The 19285-nt window shown below is 36.6% G+C and overlaps 3 protein-coding genes across 3 annotated transcripts; 1 reads left to right on the top strand and 2 right to left on the bottom strand.

The window, feature by feature from the left end:
- The first annotated feature begins 5210 nt into the window (after nucleotides 1-5210).
- Nucleotides 5211-7436, top strand: LOC141719221 (uncharacterized). The gene is made up of 2 exons (XM_074521599.1): nucleotides 5211-6510; nucleotides 6556-7436. The coding sequence occupies exons 1-2, from the start codon at nucleotides 5211-5213 to the stop codon at nucleotides 7434-7436; spliced, it is 2181 nt and encodes a 726-aa protein (XP_074377700.1).
- A 3478-nt stretch (nucleotides 7437-10914) lies between these two features.
- LOC141716985 (uncharacterized) lies at nucleotides 10915-13540 on the bottom strand. Its single transcript, XM_074519117.1, has 3 exons — nucleotides 13428-13540; nucleotides 11760-12306; nucleotides 10915-11689 (listed from the first exon to the last, which is right to left on the bottom strand). The coding sequence occupies exons 2-3, from the start codon at nucleotides 12105-12107 to the stop codon at nucleotides 11447-11449; spliced, it is 591 nt and encodes a 196-aa protein (XP_074375218.1). The 5' UTR covers nucleotides 12108-12306; nucleotides 13428-13540; the 3' UTR covers nucleotides 10915-11446.
- Nucleotides 13541-14753: 1213 nt separating this feature from the next.
- LOC141720489 (large ribosomal subunit protein cL37 alpha) lies at nucleotides 14754-16088 on the bottom strand. The gene is made up of 2 exons (XM_074522925.1): nucleotides 15899-16088; nucleotides 14754-15264 (listed from the first exon to the last, which is right to left on the bottom strand). The coding sequence occupies exons 1-2, from the start codon at nucleotides 16059-16061 to the stop codon at nucleotides 14912-14914; spliced, it is 516 nt and encodes a 171-aa protein (XP_074379026.1). The 5' UTR covers nucleotides 16062-16088; the 3' UTR covers nucleotides 14754-14911.
- Between the last annotated feature and the right edge of the window lie 3197 nt (nucleotides 16089-19285).

Genomic DNA, 19285 nt, shown 5'->3' with positions numbered 1-19285 from the left:
GTGATTAAGTCCAAATGCAAATCTATTCAAACACTGAAGGGAAAGGATGATGGAAATGATGACCAGGGAAACTCTGATAAGGGTAGAGGTCAAGGTCAAGGCAAAGGATTTTCATCAAGATAAAGCTAGAATTACAAGTCAAGGAACAAGTTCTGATAATGGGAGAAGAATAATTTCTGATACTGGTAAAAGGATAAGTTCTGGTGAACATCTGGAACTTGATGAAGAAATTTCAAAGAGATTATTTCTTAATGAAAACCCTGGAATGGACTTTGAGAGTCTAAAGGAAGAAGAAGCTAGACTCAAAGCAGAAAGTGTCAAGACAAAATCTAAAGCTTCTGTTGTTGAAAAGAAACTTCCAAAGCTTAAGGGTATTATGATAAAAGAAAGAACAAATTCCGAGGCAACCAAAGCTAAATCACAAGTGGAAGTAGATCCAAGGTCCAAGGACAAAGAAAAAGTTGATGAACCTGTAAAGGTTTATATGCCAGTCATGGATGAAGAAATAATTAATGAAGAAGATGTTAGTCTTACTCTGATGAAAAAGAATATTTCTCAAACAACCTCTGACATGGCTCATGTTGTTCAGAGTCAAGATGTAGTAAGTTCTGATATGACAGTGAAGCAAGCAACCTCTGACATTGCTCAAGTTGACTTGATATCAGAAGTTAAGGAAAAGGAAACCTCTGACATTGTTCATGTTAAACCTTCAAAGATACTCCTACCAGGATTCACAAAAGCTCAACAGACTCAATCTTTGAAGACTGCAACAAGTAGTTTTGAAGCAAGAGTTGTTACAGAAAATGAAGCAAGAGATAAATCTGGATTGGGTAGTTCTGATGAAAGAAGAGTACACAACACTACCAATGATCCAACTTCCTTAAGTGAACCAGGAGTAGGAGCAATTCCTGAAAGATTGAATCAACTTGAATCTGTACAAATGGTTTACCATTCTATTTTGAAAGAACTCATGTTATATTTTATGACAGATGGTAGGGTATTCCATATCAGGAAGAATGCTATTCCACTAAAGTATTTTGAAGAACTGGAACATGTTCTATTCCTACTTTAAGTGAAAAATAGATTAACAGATAGTGCTACAGGTTATTTAAAGTCACAAATTCAAAGACAGAAGAAGCTTTACTCTGTAAAGTCTGACAACACATACTGTCCCAAGTACAGAGATCATAAAGGTGATATTGTTGAAATGAAGCCTAACACTGCTAAGATCATAACTACTTTTCTGGGTTAAAAGGCTGTGGAATTAAATCTAGAGTCTGACAAGGCTTATTTGATCAGACTTGATCAGGATATAAAGAAAGCTAAGATAAATGATCTCAGAGCAGCTATTTTTCAAACTGGTGAAGATATAGCTGAATTGAAAAATGTTAAAAGGAGGATGGTCAATGAACTTGAATATGCTGAGAGATGTCTTTTGAAGAACTATCTCAGAACAACTTCTGACATTAAAGAGATCAGAAATTGAAGCCAAGTCAAAGATCTACAACTGCTTAAATTCTGAAGTGTATACAGACTGAAGCTGATATCGGATCTTAAGGATGGTAAAGCTGAAAGGACTGTAAGTTGTAGTTATCTAGTCAAATTCTCATGCATTTGTACTTAATATTTTTGACATCATCAAATATCTGTTGAACTTGTATATTATGCTAATTTACAAGTTGGGGGAAATTTTTAGATATATTTGTAATGTCATGTCTAATATGATTTGTGTTTAGTTTTCAGATCATACTTAAACATGACAAATCAGTACTTAACTGGAAACCGGTACTTATACTGAAGTCAGGACTTAAGATATCAGAACTTAAGTTATCAGAACTTAAATTATCAGAACTTAAGTTATCAGGAGATTTTTATCAGGAGATAATATCAGGACTTAAGGAGACTTTCAGATAAGAAAGGCGGCTGATTGAAAGGAAAGAAGATCAAGACAAATACAAGAAGAGATATGCATGAAGAAGGAATTCTATGAAGAATAAAATACTTGGAAGAAAAGATAACTGATTGATATATTTTAGGAAGCAGAATTATATTCGATATCAATTAGAAGTTTATTTTGTAACTGTGTAGTATATAAACACAGACATAGGGTTTACACTATATGTGTTATCATTATCGAAAATATTATTCATTGTAACCATAGCAGCTCTCGTGATAATTTGTTCATCACTGAGAGAGAACAGATCCATATTATAACAGAGTTTATTGTGTTGAATAAAATCTGTTTTCTGTTACTTGAGTTCTTATATTTGATTTGATTGTAGTAAACACTGTATTCAACCCCCTTCTACAGTGTGTGTGACCTAATATATTATTTTATATTAAATATTGTTTATTGTGAATTTTTTGAACTTGTAAACTGTTTTATTTTATCTTTAATTTTATTTTTTAAAGAAAGAGTTTTTTATATTTTTTTGGTCTTCTTGTTTTTATAATTTGTAAGCTTTTAAAGTGAGGATTTTTACAGATCTATCTATACAATATTATAATAACCGGAATGAGATATAATTTGTTATACCCCTATTTTGGTTGGTTTGGTATAATTTGGTTACCCCTATTTTGACATTGAATTAGAACAAAATAGTATATAATATTTATCCGGGATAGACTAAGATAAAACTGAATCGAGCCAAAATAAAATTAAAAGCAATTAATTCATAAAAATATCTTGCAGCGCACGGATTGTAAGCTAATATGTTTTAAAATGAAGAGTTCTATAAACTGACAATAACATTTTTTAGATAACTAAGTCATTCAAATAGTTTAAAAATAAATACATATATATTACTCGATTAAAGAATAAATGGACAAAACTCTCAATTTTTATAATATTTTAGTTCGTGTTTTCATAACTTTGGCATCCCTTATATAATGTGTGACTCCTATTTAGTACCACTCAGTGTTTGTTTTGCAGTGTACCATGTTTACTGGCTTGCCAGTTCGTATTTTGGTAACTTTGGCCTCTCTTATATAATGTCGAACTGTTTTGCAGTGTACCGTGTTTGTTTGCTCGGCTAAATTTTTAAATTCTAATTGTGTTGCTTAGTGTTTTGTAGGGTAATGTGTTTACTTACTTGGCTAAGTTTTTAATTTCTAATTTGGTGTGCGCGAGTGGAAGACTATTAGCTAGGAGTTCCGTTTTCGTAGAATAAGTATTTATTTATTGGAAGGCGTTAAATCATATTTTTGTAAGGGGTTAACCAACCATACCAACCAACTATACACATATTTACCCCCTATTTTTTAAAAATATCTCATTATTTTTATTTTAATATCCTATTATTTGAATTTGTCAAAAAATTTATTATGTTCGAATATATATATTAAACTGATTTTAAAATATTTTTAGACCGGTTAAATAAATAAAAATTTAGATCGAGTCTGAGTAAATTTTAAAGATATGTCATGTAATAATATATTTATAATAGTTAAATATATTTAAGTTAAAAAAATATTTCTAAAGAATTAAGTCATTCAAATGTATTTTTAAAATAAATGCATATATTATTGGGTCGAAAAACAGACGGACAAAACTTTTAACTTTTAAATTTTTTTAGTTTTAAAAATTGAAAAGTTCTTGAATTAACAATATTTTTTTTTGTTAATCTACTGGTTTATTGGATTCCAGGTTAAAAAGAATTTATGTACTGTGTTGTAGAACTTGCGTGCCACTAAAATACTGTCAGCTCGGAGTTTTGTTGGCATTGAATAAGTGATAATTCTATCGGCTCCGAGTTTTGTTTGTGCAGAGTAAATGATTATTTTTACAAAGCCTTATTTTGGGAAGTGTTAACCAATCAAGCAAACTAACTAATTATATTCTATTTTCATTTTGCTTACAATAATATGGTATAGAATATAAATAGAAATAACCTTCGGATTTTATTTTCCAATTCTCTTAAATAAATTTTAAAATGTTTGATTTTTGATATAAGAGATTAACAAAAATTATTAAAATAAAAAATATAGTAGGTTATTATTAGGGCATGATGATGGCATTCAAGCGAAAGTGGAGTTCAAAGAGAAGTGCTCGTCTCGGAGTCTTGCAACGTTCCTACGTTTTCTTCTATTTTTTAATAAATATAAAATAAAAACATAGAAATTAATTTAAATAATGGAAAGTGATATTTTATTTTTAAGAAAAGTTTTAACCAACCAACCAAATTTTCTTATGTTTTGCATATAATAATATAGTATAGATATGCATAGATGCCATTTACAAATTCAGTTTCTCTGTTCCTCACAAATTTGACATGTTTTATATTGTAATATTATAACGGCAACTTCATCAGAGTGGATAAGTTAGGACTGCAGTAGCTGTTCTCGAATTCAGAAGAATACTTATAGATATTTTATGTTTCAATGTGCTTGGCTTTGTATAAGTTTTTATGTGGTTGTCGTTGTGATTGAGATTTAATGTCATCAACTCTTATTGTTTCCTGACAAATATTTGTTGCCAATGGGAGAATCTGCAGTTACCAGCTTATTTCTTTAAATCATTTTCTTTTCTTTTCATTTTTGGAATCAGCAAAGGGCTGAAATCTGTGTACACTGTAATTTCATCCATCTGGTAGGCATTTTGATGTTATCGGATTGTTGTGGGTGGCTAATCACTTGAGCAATATTCTCCCCTTCTATATTGGTACCTAAGTGTTGGACCAACACAAAACGGCCCAAAGGAATCATAGTTACAATAATTATGAAACATTATGTAAAGCCCAAGAAGGCCCAATTTGTAAGATAAAGCTCATTTGGGACTTGGTATAAATAAAAAACAACAACCTCATTGAAAGAGGTTGGCAAATTAAGCAAAGAGATAATCTCCTAGAATTATAGCCTAATAATAATAATAATATTGTTAGCACATCATTTGGCGCTAGATAGAGCTTTACTTTAGCAGATCCAACCAGAAAATGATTGTAGAAGAGTTTGATCCGGGAACAGCCGGACCAACACAAGTGAAAGAATTGACGGCAGAACCTGCCGCCGATCCCTCAGCCTTCGATGGCTGTGAGCTTCCAAAACAATCGGCATTAAAGCCAAAATGTTTGTTTCCCCCACCTGAAGGTCCTCTGGAAGACCAACCGGAAAGCTGGAAGGATACACGTCAAAGAGACAAAAAGAGAAAATCCATGTCAGATCAGCGTTTTAGAATATAAACCTCCAGAGGTAAAAAAGTTCTTTCAAGCGACATGCGACTGCATTTGGAAAAGAAAGAAAAGCTAAGAGTCCAAAACCAAGAAAATCTGGAAGAACCAGAAGAACCATGTGATTCAGATGAAGATCTAGAGCTACTAGAGCGCGAGACTCGGAGGCTGCAGGCCAAACTCGAGCGAAAACGCGAAATTCACCGTCTTAGACAGGAGCTCCAACAAACAACGATACAGAGCAAGGAGCAAGATGAAGAATTTTATGATGATGGAGATGATGTAGAGTATGAATACGAGCCATCGGCAGAGTCGACCTACTCACAACCTCGTGAGCGTCGACAGCGGACAGTGTCATCCGCCGAGGTTTCACGCCAAACTGAGTCCACGGAGTCTATATCACATGAAGAATTTGCTAAAATGCAAGAAGAAATCGCTCAAATGCGTAGCATCATGAGGAATCAATCGGGATTCGAAACTATCTCTGAAAGCCCTTTATCCCTCCTCCTCGAGAAAGCACGTATCGACAGAACATTAAAAACCCCATCCCTCGATCACTTCGACGGATCCTCAGACCCGTTGGCATTTTTCAACACATTTGACGGACGAATGGCTTTCTTCGGCCACTCTGAAATCGCCCGTTGTCAGTTTTTCTCTACATGCCTTCAAGGCACAGCACTCCGATGGTATAGCAATCTGCCAGCTCGATCCATCGATTCATGGACAACCTTAAAAAGCAAATTCCAAGCCCGGTTCTCCAGTAATTACAAAGGCATCAAGGTCACAACATCTTTGATGACAATGCATCAGCGCTCAGGTGAGAGCCTTTGCAGCTTTTTAACCCGATTTAGGGAAGAGATCGCCGAGATTTCAGATTTAATTGAACAAATGGCCGTCAATTTCTTAACGGCAGGCATCGATAAGTCACGACATGGATTACTCCTAGAAGAAATTTTTGAAAAAAGGCCAAAAACTCTCCAAGCAGCATTCCAAATTATTGAACATCGTATGATGCTACAAGAAGCAGTAAGTTGCATTCAATCACCACGACGCTCTTCAAGGCATGAACGTCGTCGTAGTTATAGCCCGCGATCCCCCACGCGAGAAAGACGCCGTGAGCGTCGTCGATCACCTCCACCGCGTGTGGATGATCACTTTCCGAGGGACATAAGGGAAATGGACTGGCAGCCCCACAGTCGACACGAAAAAGAATTCACTAAATTGAACACAGAGAAAACAACAATTTTGGCAGTTCTAAAAACAGAACCAGACTACAGACCACCGAGGCCCATGAAAGCCGGGAGACCCCCCAGTTCCAGATATTGTGAGTATCATGAAGATACCGGTCACACCACAGAACAATGCTTTTAACTTAGCAAACTCATAGAAGGAAAGATTCGTCGAGGACAGTTGGTACATTACGTACAACAAGAGGACAATCATAAACGTCACCATCGAGATCAAGAGGATCGGGTCATCGACATCATATTCGGGGGAGCAGCTTCTGGAGGATTCTCTCACAACTACAGAAAAGCATACGCTCGGGAAGTCTTCAATGTCAATCCTCCGACAATTAAACGCCCCCGCGCGAGCCCGAGCCCAGTCATTTCCTTCTCCGATGATGATTATCATCCAGGTCTCATCGAGGGTCATCAAGATGTTCTTGTCATCACAAACCGAGTAGGAAATAATACCGTCAAAAAGATGCTCGTCGACAATGGAAGTTCTGTCGATGTCCTCTACCACCATGCCTTTTCACGGATGGACATCGGGGATCGACGGCTAGAGAACTCTCGAACGCCGTTGTACGAATTTACCGAAAATGAGGTCCATGTGGTAGGAACCATTGATATGTTAGTTCTCTTTGGCTCACCACCTTGTCAGGTTTGGAAAGTCATTAAATTTCATGTGATCAGTGTTTCTTCCAGCTTTAATGCCATTTTGGGCCGCACTACTATCACAGCCCTAAAGGCAATAACTTCAATCTCCCATTTGAAGATGAAATTTCCCACAGACTTCGGGGTCGTAGAAATGAATGGAGATCAAACGACCGCGAGACAATGTTACCTGACAACAGTTTCCCCAAGGAAAAAGGGGGAAGAAGATCTAGAAGTCAACCAGATACTCGAGATTGACCCCCGCAACTCAATTAAATCTACAAACCAGAATTCCTGTTTCCCTGCAGAAGAAACAGAAGAGATCGAAGTGGTCGTTGGCAACCCATCAAAGACAACCAAGGTGGGAAAAGGACTCCCTGAACAGTTGAAATAAGATATCATTGCCCTTGTTAGAGAATTCGCTGATATTTTCGCCTGGGACCCGAAGGATATGCCAGGAATCCCCGAGGTGGTCGCACGCCACTCTCTCCACATCAACAAAAACGTCGTTCCAATACGACAGAAGCGTCGAATATTCTCCGATGAAAAAAAGGCAGCTATCAATCAAGAAATTGACCGACTCCTCGAAGCTAAATTCATCCAGCCCGTTCAGTTCCCCACATGGATCTCCAATGTCGTTTTAGTCAAGAAACACAATGGAAAATGGCGAATGTGTGTCGATTATTCGAACGTTAACAAAGCATGCCCCAAAGACTTCTACCCACTCCCAAACATCGATCAGTTGATCGACTCTACAGCAGGAAATGAACTCCTCTCCTTTATGGACGTGTTTTCAGGGTACAACCAGATAAAAATGGATTCTTGTGATTGGGAAAAAACGGCATTCATTACTCATAGAGGAGTGTTCGGGTATCGAGTCATGCCTTTTGGAATGATTAATGCTGGCGCAACCTTCCAGTAGATGATGGACACAATCTTTGGCTCGTAAATAGGAAAAAACATGTTAATCTATGTCGACGACATGATAACCAAGTCCAAACTCGCCGCTAACCACTCACTTGACCTTCGTGAGACTTTTGAAAATGCTCGGAAACATAACTTGCGTCTCAACCCTAACAAATGCTCATTCGGGCTTACATCCGGCAAGTTCATGGGATTTCTGAACACACAGCGAGGCATCGAGGATGACCCCGCACAGACAAAAGCCATCCTAGAAATGGAGGATCCAAAATCCATCAAAGACTTGCAAAAGCTAACAGGGTGCATAGCAGCCCTTCGAAGATTTATCCCCCAATCGTCCAAAAGATGTCTTCCTTTCTTCGCCACCATAAAAAAGGCTTCAAGGTCAACACCATTTGAATGGAACGATTAGTGTAAATCCAGCTTCTCAGAACTTAAAACATTTTTAACAAACCCTCACATCCTCACTAGGCCAATCACAGGCGAAGCTCTTCGCATTTATCTGTCGGCATCCGATGAAACAGTTGCAGCCGTCCTGGTTCGACTCGACGAAGGAAGGGAAGTCCCCGTGTACTACATTAGTCACTCACTGCGGGATGCTGAAACTCGATACCCTCAGGTCGAAAAGCTCGTGTATGCCTTGGTCATTGCAAGCAGAAAGCTTCAACATTATTTCCAAGCAAGGGAAATACATGTGTTGACAAATGCTCCACTCAAAAGAATCTTGCACAAACCTGAAATGACAGGAAGACTCGCCGCATGGACCATCGAATTAAGTCAATTCTACATCGAATATAAACCACGAACAGCTATAAGGGCTCAGGTCCTCTCAGATTTTGTGGCAGAATGCCAATTCAAGACCAAAGGGTCAGACCCCAAGGAAACCCGGCCAAGGCCGTGGCTATTGTTTGTTGACGGATCATCGACCTCAAATTCTGGCGGCGCAGGGATAATTCTTATCAGCCCAGAAGGATTTAAAGTCCAGCAGGCCCTTAAGTTCGAATTTCAAGCAACAAATAACGTGGCCGAATACGAGGCATTAATTGCGGGATTAAAATTGGCAACGGACCTCGAGGTAGATATCATCGACATATTTGGCGATTCCCAGCTGGTGGCTAAGCAAATAAGCGGAGAGTTTAAGACCCACAATGAAAGCATGGCTAAATACCTTGCAATGACACAAGAGCTGCTAAAAAAATTCTCCTCCTGGAAACTGTCAAATGTTGATAGAACAGAAAATCAATGGGCGGATTCACTCGCCAAATTAGCCTCGTCCAATATGAAATTGAACCTCGACCCAGTATATGTTGACAGTCTGAAATCCTCTGCTATCGACATGATGATGATCCTTAATATTCAAATCAGCCCTGACTGGCGAAGCCCTATCCTCGAGTACATCCAAGAAAACAAACTTCCCACGGAAAAAAGTGAAGCCCGCGCTATCATGTTTAAAGCAAGAAATTATTGCACGATCGGTTCAGTGTTGTATCGACGTGCTTTAACTGAACCACTTCTCCGATGCTTAAGCCCAGAAGAGGCCGACCAAGCAATCCTCGAGGTTCACACGGGAATATGTGGTGAACATCTCGGGGGAAAGAACCTAGCTCTTAAAATCATGAGACAGGGGATGTATTGGCCAACACTCCGAAAAGATTGTGAAAGTTACGTCCGCAAATGTCAGGCATGCCAGCGACATGGGAACGTGAGTCATCGACCCACAACAGAGCTCAACTCGATTCTCGCTCCTTGCCCTTTCTATCAATGGGGATTCGACATCGTGGGACCTTTCCCGAAGTCTAGAGGTCAGTGTCAATACATCGTGGTTGCAGTCGACTACGCGACGAAATGGGTCGAGGCAAAACCTCTCTCCAAGATCAGAGAAAAGGAGATGATTGATTTTTTTTATGGAATATGTGGTGTTTTGATTCGGAATTCCAAGGATTTTAGTTTCAGATAATGGGACACAATTTGTCGGCGCACAATTCGAGAAAACTTTAAGCGACTTGAAAATCCAACACATCAAAGCATCGGTTGCATACCCATAGGCCAATGGCCTTGCAGAAGTAACAAACAGAACCATCTTACAAGGATTAAAGAAAAGGATAGAAGAAATTCCCCAATGTTGGGTGGATGAGCTCCCTAATGTGCTGTGGTCCTACAGAACAACTCCACGAAGCGCAACAGGAGAAACCCCTTTCCGCCTCGCGTATGGTGTCGACGTCGTTTTGCCTGTCAAGATTAGCCTGATTTCCCCTAGGATCGAGGTCTTCGATCCCTCTCTCGCAGCTGAAGGATTACGTTTTCACAATGACTTATTTGAAGAAACAAGAGAGGAATCTAGATTTCGCATGATCGCTCAGCAAGAGAAGACGGCAAGGTACTTCAACAAGAAAGTTAAAAATAGGCGATTTGAAGTGGGAGACCTTGTCCTTCTAGACTCCGCCGCATCACAGCCAACAATCACAGGAAAATTTAAACCAACATGGGAAGGCCCATACAAGGTATCGAAGGTCGTCAGCACATACGAGCTTTCGTACCTCGATGATCAACCAATTAAGAATGCCTGGAATGGTATCCACCTCAAGAAATTCTACCAATGATTAATTCTCTATGTAATGATTAAAAGTTCGAGGCCGCAGGACCCTACCAAAAACCAATCCTCGATGCAAAGAGGGTCGTTATGAGATCCCCATCGAGGGAATTTAAGTTATGAAAGCTTTGTCATTTTATGAAAATGCTATAGTTCGTCTCCCGCTTAACCCACAAAAAGAAAGAGAAAGAAAGAATCAATCAAGTGGAATTATCTCCATATTACATCTTTAATAGCTTCGATGACACGAAAAGCTCAGTGTTAAAAAAAAACCAAGTAAAATAAATGTGCTTGATAGATACGAACGGGGAACAATACCACAATATATTTTTGAAAAAAGAAATTTTTTAACTACGGGAAAGTTATATCGCAGCTCAAAAGAACACTTAAGTGTTCAAGATAGAGATATCTCCTTAAACATAAACACACAAAATACCATTAAACAACAAATGAAATTCACCAACAGCGAGTAGCGGGAAATAACATAAATCCAAAGATCAACATCAGGAAAGCCTAAGTTCACAATTTCACAGAAACCATAAAGTCATTAAATAAAACTTAAAATCAATACATCATCTACGGGGCATTCCCCGCCTTCAATTCTTATCGGTCGGATCATCAGGACGCGAAGCCGCGAGGTCAGATATATAGTCTTCAAAAGTGTGCCCCGTGACGTCGAACTCCGCTCCTTGCATTCGTGTAACACAACGCCGATAACCATCTCCGAGAGCACTCGCAATATCCTCGATCCCTTTCTCAACCTCCGCCTTCAAAGCGGTATTTTCGTCAACAATAAGCTTATATGATGAATTCATCCCATCAACTTGACGCTCAAAGGCTTCACACTTAACCCTCAGACTATCGCGCTCTTTTTCAGCATCACGAAGCTTCTGCTAATGCTCCGACACCTGCGCATCCATCGATTGGCCTTTAACATCCATCTCACTTACTTTCTTTGACAATGCGGTGTTCACATTAGCCAATTCAAATGACCCTTTTTCTAAACCCAAGTAATTCGTCTTGAGCTTCTTCTTCTCTGCCCTAAGAGTGCTCACTTCAGCTTCCAACTTCGCTCGAGCCTCATCACTTCCACCAGCTCGAAATTCTTCCACGACATGCATGAAATCAGCAAGAAACTGCCATAATCCAAAATTACAACAATCAGAAATGAAACAAGACAAGGTACTAAAAAAAAATTTAGCATACCCTTCCAGCTCGGCTCTTACAGCGATCCGCTAAATCCTCTCGACGACGCCCATCGAAAGCAATTGCATCTTGAGGAAGATGAAAAAGATTGAAGACCCTCAGCGGCACAGTTGTTCCACCTGTCCAGCGTTCGTGGGGTTGAATCTCAGCCCTCACAATTTCTTTTTTCGATCGGGGGTCAATGGTAGAAGCCATTGTCGCCCTGTTACCAACCAATGTGAGGGTCCTGTTCACCCCACCAACCAACGCGTCCGCTTCACCAAACCCACCATCTCCACAATTTTCCTCTTCAACTTCTCGACACCCCCTCTTGCGAGGATTCAGATCAGCCGGCTCCACATCTGGCATAGCCTTCCCAGGATCTTCCACAACTTTATTTCCTTGGTCATCCAATAACTCAATCGACACAGAATGCCCAACCCTCGACGGGCCAGAGGGGCACCATCAGCACTCTTCCTCGATGCTCTCTTAATAAGCAACATCATAGCCTTATCCATCTCTCCTTTAACCCCGCTATTCAATATCTTCCCCAAAGAAGCTCCAGCCACTAATGCAAAACAAGCCAAAAGGAAAATTTAGCACGAGTAATATTATTACAAGAAGTAACAGTAAAAAGGAAAGGGGGAGAGAAGGAAAGAATACAATAATAAAAAAAAAAGAACGAACAAATAACTAAAAATTCCCCCCTTACAATCATGCATTTCTAAAAAATCAGGTTCCTTTAACTGAAGATGAGTGTACACCGAGGCCACCCCATGAAACCCGTTCAAATACTTAGCATCGCACTTCTCGAGATTATTCAAGTAGTCGATAGTAAGCTGACTTACTTTCCCACACGGTTTCACGAATTCTAAATCCGGCCCCCCAAAATACAACCACTTAGAGTGATACCCCGAGTTAGAGGACCTAACGCTGACAATCTTAACCCTTTTGTAAGGACAGTCGAAGTAAACCTGCCCATCGTGATACCTAACTGCATAAATCGAGAAGAAAAACTTAAATGAAGGAATCAAATTCCTATCGCAACAGAGAGCGACAAACCCACTAAGCTGTGCGAGGGAATTGAGCATCAATTGACTAACTCCGCAACCAATAGCCTCGAACATCGTCAAGAAAAATGGGTGCATAGGTAACCGGAGCCCGAAGTGAAAAAGGATTATCGGTATCCCGTGCATCCCATACTCCGGCATCATCCATACCCTTTCATCAGCTGTCGGCACTCGATAACGATAACCATTCGCTAAATCCACGTATGATTTCAACTTACTTACTGGGGGATCCTTGGTAATATAATAACTTAAATAATTCAAACTCGACATATCCACGAACTCTTCCATACCCGCACGAAGGCTATCCTCAACAATTCGACGCCTTCTCTCTAACGTTCGAGGGCTCAAAGGAGGCGAGGGGAGAGGTCCTGTAGGAATGCCCTTTAACAGTTCATCTTCATTCATAAAATCAAAAGATCCACATTGCTCTAAATCGGGAATCTCCAAATTATTCAAATTCCAGAAGGATTCCTGATCACCTTCCTCGAGGGGCCGTTTACCAGGGTCCCGACCAGAAGCAGTACGGATAGATGACGAACTAGATTGATCCATTAAATTATTGTAATCGAACAAACTAAATCAAGAGAAGATGTAATTTAGAAAGTGGAAGATGACTTACAGGTGGTTACTGCAGATGCCGAGAATTTGAGATGAAATAGGAAATAATCCAGCCAGTCGCTCCTTTTCTTTTAACTGAATCAGAAGCCGAACAGTCCTGAGGTTCCAATGTCCAATCAATAGTCCACAGAAAATAAAAACCAAAATACTTATACGTTTCAAAAAAAAAGAGAAGAAAAGAGAAGAAGAAAAGAAAAAAAATTAAAGTACAACAATACGCACAACACATTCCTTTTTTCTATTTTATTTTTATCTTTACCATTATTTTTACTGTACTAACATTTAATCCTCTCATTATCTTATGCCTTTTGACCACGCTTTGCTCATTTTGATAACTCTCGGGTCCCGAAATAAAAGCGCAAATCTAAAGATAATTGCTTGAACCGGCGGGGGGACAAATGTTGGAACAAGACAAGACGGCCCAAAGGAATCATAGTTAGAATAATTATGAAACATTATGTAAATCCCAAGAAGGCCCAATTTGTAAGATAAACTCATTTGGGACTTGGTATAAATAAAGAACAATAACCTCATTAAAAGAGATTGGCAAATTAAGCAAAAAGATCATCTCCTAAAATTATAGCCTAATAATAATAATAATAATATTGTTAGCACATCACTAAGCATTCTCAAAGATTTTAATTTTAGTTCAAACTGAAGAAACATAAAACGTGTTTAATGGAAGGAGCTTAACGCTTGTTCAAAGAGATGCCTTCAAACATATATAATTCTTAACTGCATATACATTTTATTATGTAGTTCTATATATATATATATATATCTGACAATTGTTGATTTGTTTCTTACATAATTAACCAGAATGCAGGTTGACTGATGTTTCTGGCCTTTGAGGTGTTATTTATTATGTTTTGCATTGGAATGGCATGCATCATATCATTCACTATGTTCTGTCATTTTCTTGTTGCAACAATTGCAATCAGATCTAAACCATAAAACCGAATCCAGGTTTCTTCTCTCATTTTCTACAAAACAATATTTTCCAGCTAATAAATTAAGCAAATGACAAATTTGCAATCTATTAGGTAAGCTCTGGGGATTTCCAAATTCACTGATTGAGAGATATTTGATACTTCATCATGGTAGAAAGCAAGTACTGTCAACTTTCTGGGATCTGTATGTGAACACGGTCTCTTCCGCAGTATTTGCTTGCTAATTTGATGAAAAATTTAGGATTCTGGTGTGAGAAATGATTAATTTGTAATATGCACCGGATAGACGGCAGATAACAAAGTAAGTTCCTTGAAATGCTCAACATTTTTCAATTAGCCACACATGAATTACTCTTTCTCTAATTAAGATCAAACACTTAATCAAATTTCATACATTGCTATTCAATAGTAATAGACATACAATATTACATTTTTAACATTGAGCAGAATACAAAATAGAAAACCTGGGCTTGTAATTAAGAGCGTAAACTAACAGGGCCAGCAACAAACCTGCGAGAGAACTTGACACAGAACATCATACATTCTTGTTTTTCTTCATCTTTGATGGTGGCCACCTGCCCTTCTTCCTCAAGTGACGCTTCCTGACAAGCCGCTTCCTTCGGAGCCTAATCTTTTTTGCCAATTTCATTCTTATCTTAGCTTCAAGCTTCAACTGAAGTTTAGACTCCAAAGGAAGGTTCTCAACTGGCACGGTTTCTTCTTTACTCTCGGAGGAAGTCTCAGGACCACCTGAACCTGTACCATCAATTTCCGCAGATGCCTTGACTACAAAAGAACCCCTTTGTCTTGCAACGAAAGGTGTACAAATGTGAACCCCATTTGAGAGTTTAGACTTCGAACTAGAAAACTTGAAGCCCAACCCAGAAGCTGAAAGTGAACAAAAAAAATATCAGCATCAAATTAAAGATACAACTTGTACAAAACCAACTGAATAATAATCACAAATATCAAAATGTCTATCTCAATACAGAACCATGAAAAAATAAAAACAAATGCAATGCAAATTTAAATACAGAAATGATAGAAGATAAAATTTATGGAAACGTTATTTTTAAAATTTTCTTGAAAATATATGATAATCAGTGTCCCCCTAATTTCATCAAAACTCCATGTAGATTAATATACCAAGTCTCTCCCCCCCCCCCTCTCTCTCTGCCTCCCTCTCCGTCTCTCTCTCTCTCTCTCTCTCTCTCTCTCTCTCTCTCTCTCTCTCTTAAGTGAAGTACATAAAGCCTAATCTATCAAGCCCAATTCAATTCAGTTGAAGTTAATAAAATGAGCTACCCTTTTCCTAAATCAATTGAAGTTAATAAAATGAGCTACCCTTTTCCTAAATCACAATGGAGCTAAATCTAAATTCTTAAAAAAATGTGAATCATAATAATAAAGTAGATTCATTGGAAGTAAAGAAACGAACCTGGGGTAATGTTTAGAGGACTAATTTTACATACACACATAGACATACATTCATATGTACAGAATGGAGGAAAGTAGTACTTACATGAAAGTGAAGAGCAAGGCAAAACTGAAGAAGACGACAATGGAAGAGAGATTTGGCGTGGAGTAATCGCTGCGAAGAGTACAAGAGCCATTTTCGTGGTTTGGGTCTCTTTTTTCTTTTGGATAAGCCTTTTCTTGCTGCTCAACTTAGCCCCTGCTACCATCTTATATTTGCAAGAAATTATCAAAAATATTAAAATTTTTAAATTATTTTGCAGTGAAAATACGTAATCAATCAAAATTAGCCAAAATCAAGCACATATGTATGCAGTTGAATCGATTTTTTTTGGTTGAATGAGATTGCATGTAGTTGCAGAAACTCGTACAAATTTTCATCTAATTGATTTTAGTTGTAAAAAATCGTATTTTTACAAAAAATTGAAAAATAATATTTCTGTAAATAAACAAGTAAAATTTGGTTAAAACTCCATTTTAGTTATTTCATCAAATTATCTATCTGATCTTCGTGATCAATATCGAATAATTAAATCTAAATATTAAAATAATATAATACTCAAACTTACATAATTCATGCAATAACAAACATTTATATTATTATTTATAGAGATACAAATAAATTTCAAGAATTGAATCTCACAAACGACAAACATAATTTACTATTAAAATAATACATTTGCCAAACTTCCAAGTTTCACGTCCTCCGACAACAAATATTATATTTTCCATGTTCGAATCACAACATAACAAGCATATATATTATTTATAATATTAAAATAAAATTAATAATTTAAATTTAAATCATATACAATTATTGTACTTGATATAATTTTAAAATTATACACATTCAAATTAAATAATATTCATGTAATTATTATTTAAAATTTAATTTTTTTTAATCAATTTTTTAATAAAATTTTATACAGTATAAATATAGAAATATTAAAAAAGGTCGTGCTAGGATCACTACATTCGAAATAATTTTTTAGCTACAATTTTAAATAATAAGAGATGCACGTTATTTCATTCTTTTGCCATAATCTATATTACAAATTACAACTTTGTTGGATATTGAGTGCAACACAAAAGGGGGCGAATGTGTTTTCTTGATTTTTAAACTTTTTAAAACTGATTTGGAAAGATGGTGAACAAAGCAGTTTGTTTGTAGAGATACTATGTTTAGCAGAATATGAAAAGTATGCACAACAAACACAGTATTTCAAAACTCACTTAATTTGTATTAAAATTAAGTATGTCTTGCTACAAATTTCTGGGTTATTAAGAATATAAGAACTCAGCTTCTTCTTTGAGAGATTACCAGAAAATTTAAATCTGTTTGTTACATCTAAAAACAAAGGACCAGTGTTTACTTTATAAATTAGTAAACACAGGTTTACACCGCATGCAATAAGATGTACTAAACCCTACTTTAAATTATCTCTAAAACTTTCCATTTCTGACTTAGTGCATCCTTGCAAATCTTGTAGGTTCGTGACCTTCCTTTATTTTTTAATCTTGATCCTTGATCATGCACTCTTCAAACTGCTTTTGTAGACTTTCAATCTAAGTGATTAGATCGTTTGTTGATTGATAATCTTGAATATTTAACTTGTCTACATTCGGTACTTGAGGCTCATATCGAGATCTTCAGTTTGTTCTATAGAGAACTGACATCTCGATAAGTATAATGGCTTATCGAGATCTCTGAGTTCTCTATAAGTGTCTCTGATTTGTCGAGGCTCTGAGTTCTCAATAAGTGAACTTAGCTTGTCGAGCTCTCTGAGTTCTCTATAAGTGAACTTGGCTTGTCGAGGTCTCCAAATCTCTGCATGTGGAAATGACTTGTCGATATCTCTGAGATCTCTATATGCATTTTGACTTGTCGATATTTCTGAGATCTCTAATGAGAAATTGACTTGTCGATATCTTCAATCTTCATATATTTATTTTGACTTGTTGATATATCTGAGTTCTTATATGCAAAGATGACTTGTCGATATATTAGAGATCTCTATATACATTTTGACTTGTAGATATCTTTGAGATCTCTAATGATAATTTGACTTGTCAATATCTCCAATCTTCATATCTTCATTTGATTTGTCAATATCTGAGACTTCTCTATAAGTCATTTTGGACTTCTCGATAAGTCATTTTAGAATTATCGAATAACTTCTCTATATGACTTGATCTGTGACTTGTAGATATCTTGACTTGAAATTTTTTTCCTAAAACAAATTTATTCAACTCCAAGTTTCTTCACCTTTTCTATGAGGCATGATCTTCTTGATCTTATTCCAGAGTTTATTCTTAGGTTTAAGACTGTTCACAGAAAAATCCGATATCCGTCCGAAATATCTGTATTCATATCCGAAATAAAACGAATATTATCTGTATCCGAAACCCAGCGGATATTATCGGTATCCGAATTCGACAAATTCCGATGCGAATACGGATATAGGCATATTCGTATCTGATAATATTCGAATCCGAAAATAAATATATATGATATTTAAATATTATATATATATATAATTACTAAAAATCTAAATTTAATTTTATTAACTTTTTAGTGTGTGTATATATATATAATTATTTAATATATATATATATATATATATATTCAACTTTAATATAATTTGTAACTTTATTATAAACATACATAAAAATACTAGTGGAGTTTAACTTTCAAAGATAACAAAAACAAATTGAGAAGATAAAGAAATTTTAATTTTTGAAATAATTAGAATATGCTTAAATCACTTTAACACTTAACTTAATTTTTACAAATTAATTTTTATTTTTACTATTTATTTTGCATTTTTTGAATTTTTAGTATAAAAATAAAAATTCTCACTGAAAATCGGATTCGGATCCGGATAGTATATGTCGGATCCGGATAGTATCCGTCGGATACGGATTCGAATATTATACTTAAAATATTTCCGGATTTGGATATAGATACGGATACGATTTTTCGGATTCGAATTTGTTGATAGATCTGTATCTGAATTATCCGTTTGACAGCAATAATACCCACAAGCCTGTGTCTTTTTGGAACGAGGGTAATGTTGCGTACAATATACCCTTCCCAGACACTGTCTTCGACAGGTATTTACTGGATACGATTGATTAATTGATATTGACACATAAAAATGTTATAAAATTATCATCAAATATCTTTTTATTAATTATATTATTTTAGTTCCACTAATATAGAACAAAATTAATCACATTTTTTTCAGTTCGATATTTAAAAGTAATAAAAAGTATTATGAATATGTCCAACAATTATAGCTAATGTCATGAAGTATAAATCACGACAAGTTTAATAAATATTTATCTAATCTTGTTTTAGCTAACGATTTTAGAGATTGCCAAATTATAATAATTTCAGATCTGCACAGGAAGAAAGAGAGAAAAACAATGA

The sequence above is a fragment of the Apium graveolens genome, chromosome 4 (assembly GCF_009905375.1).
Source record: "Apium graveolens cultivar Ventura chromosome 4, ASM990537v1, whole genome shotgun sequence".
NCBI lineage: Eukaryota > Viridiplantae > Streptophyta > Magnoliopsida > Apiales > Apiaceae > Apium > Apium graveolens.
This window is presented reverse-complemented; position numbering and strand designations above follow the sequence as displayed.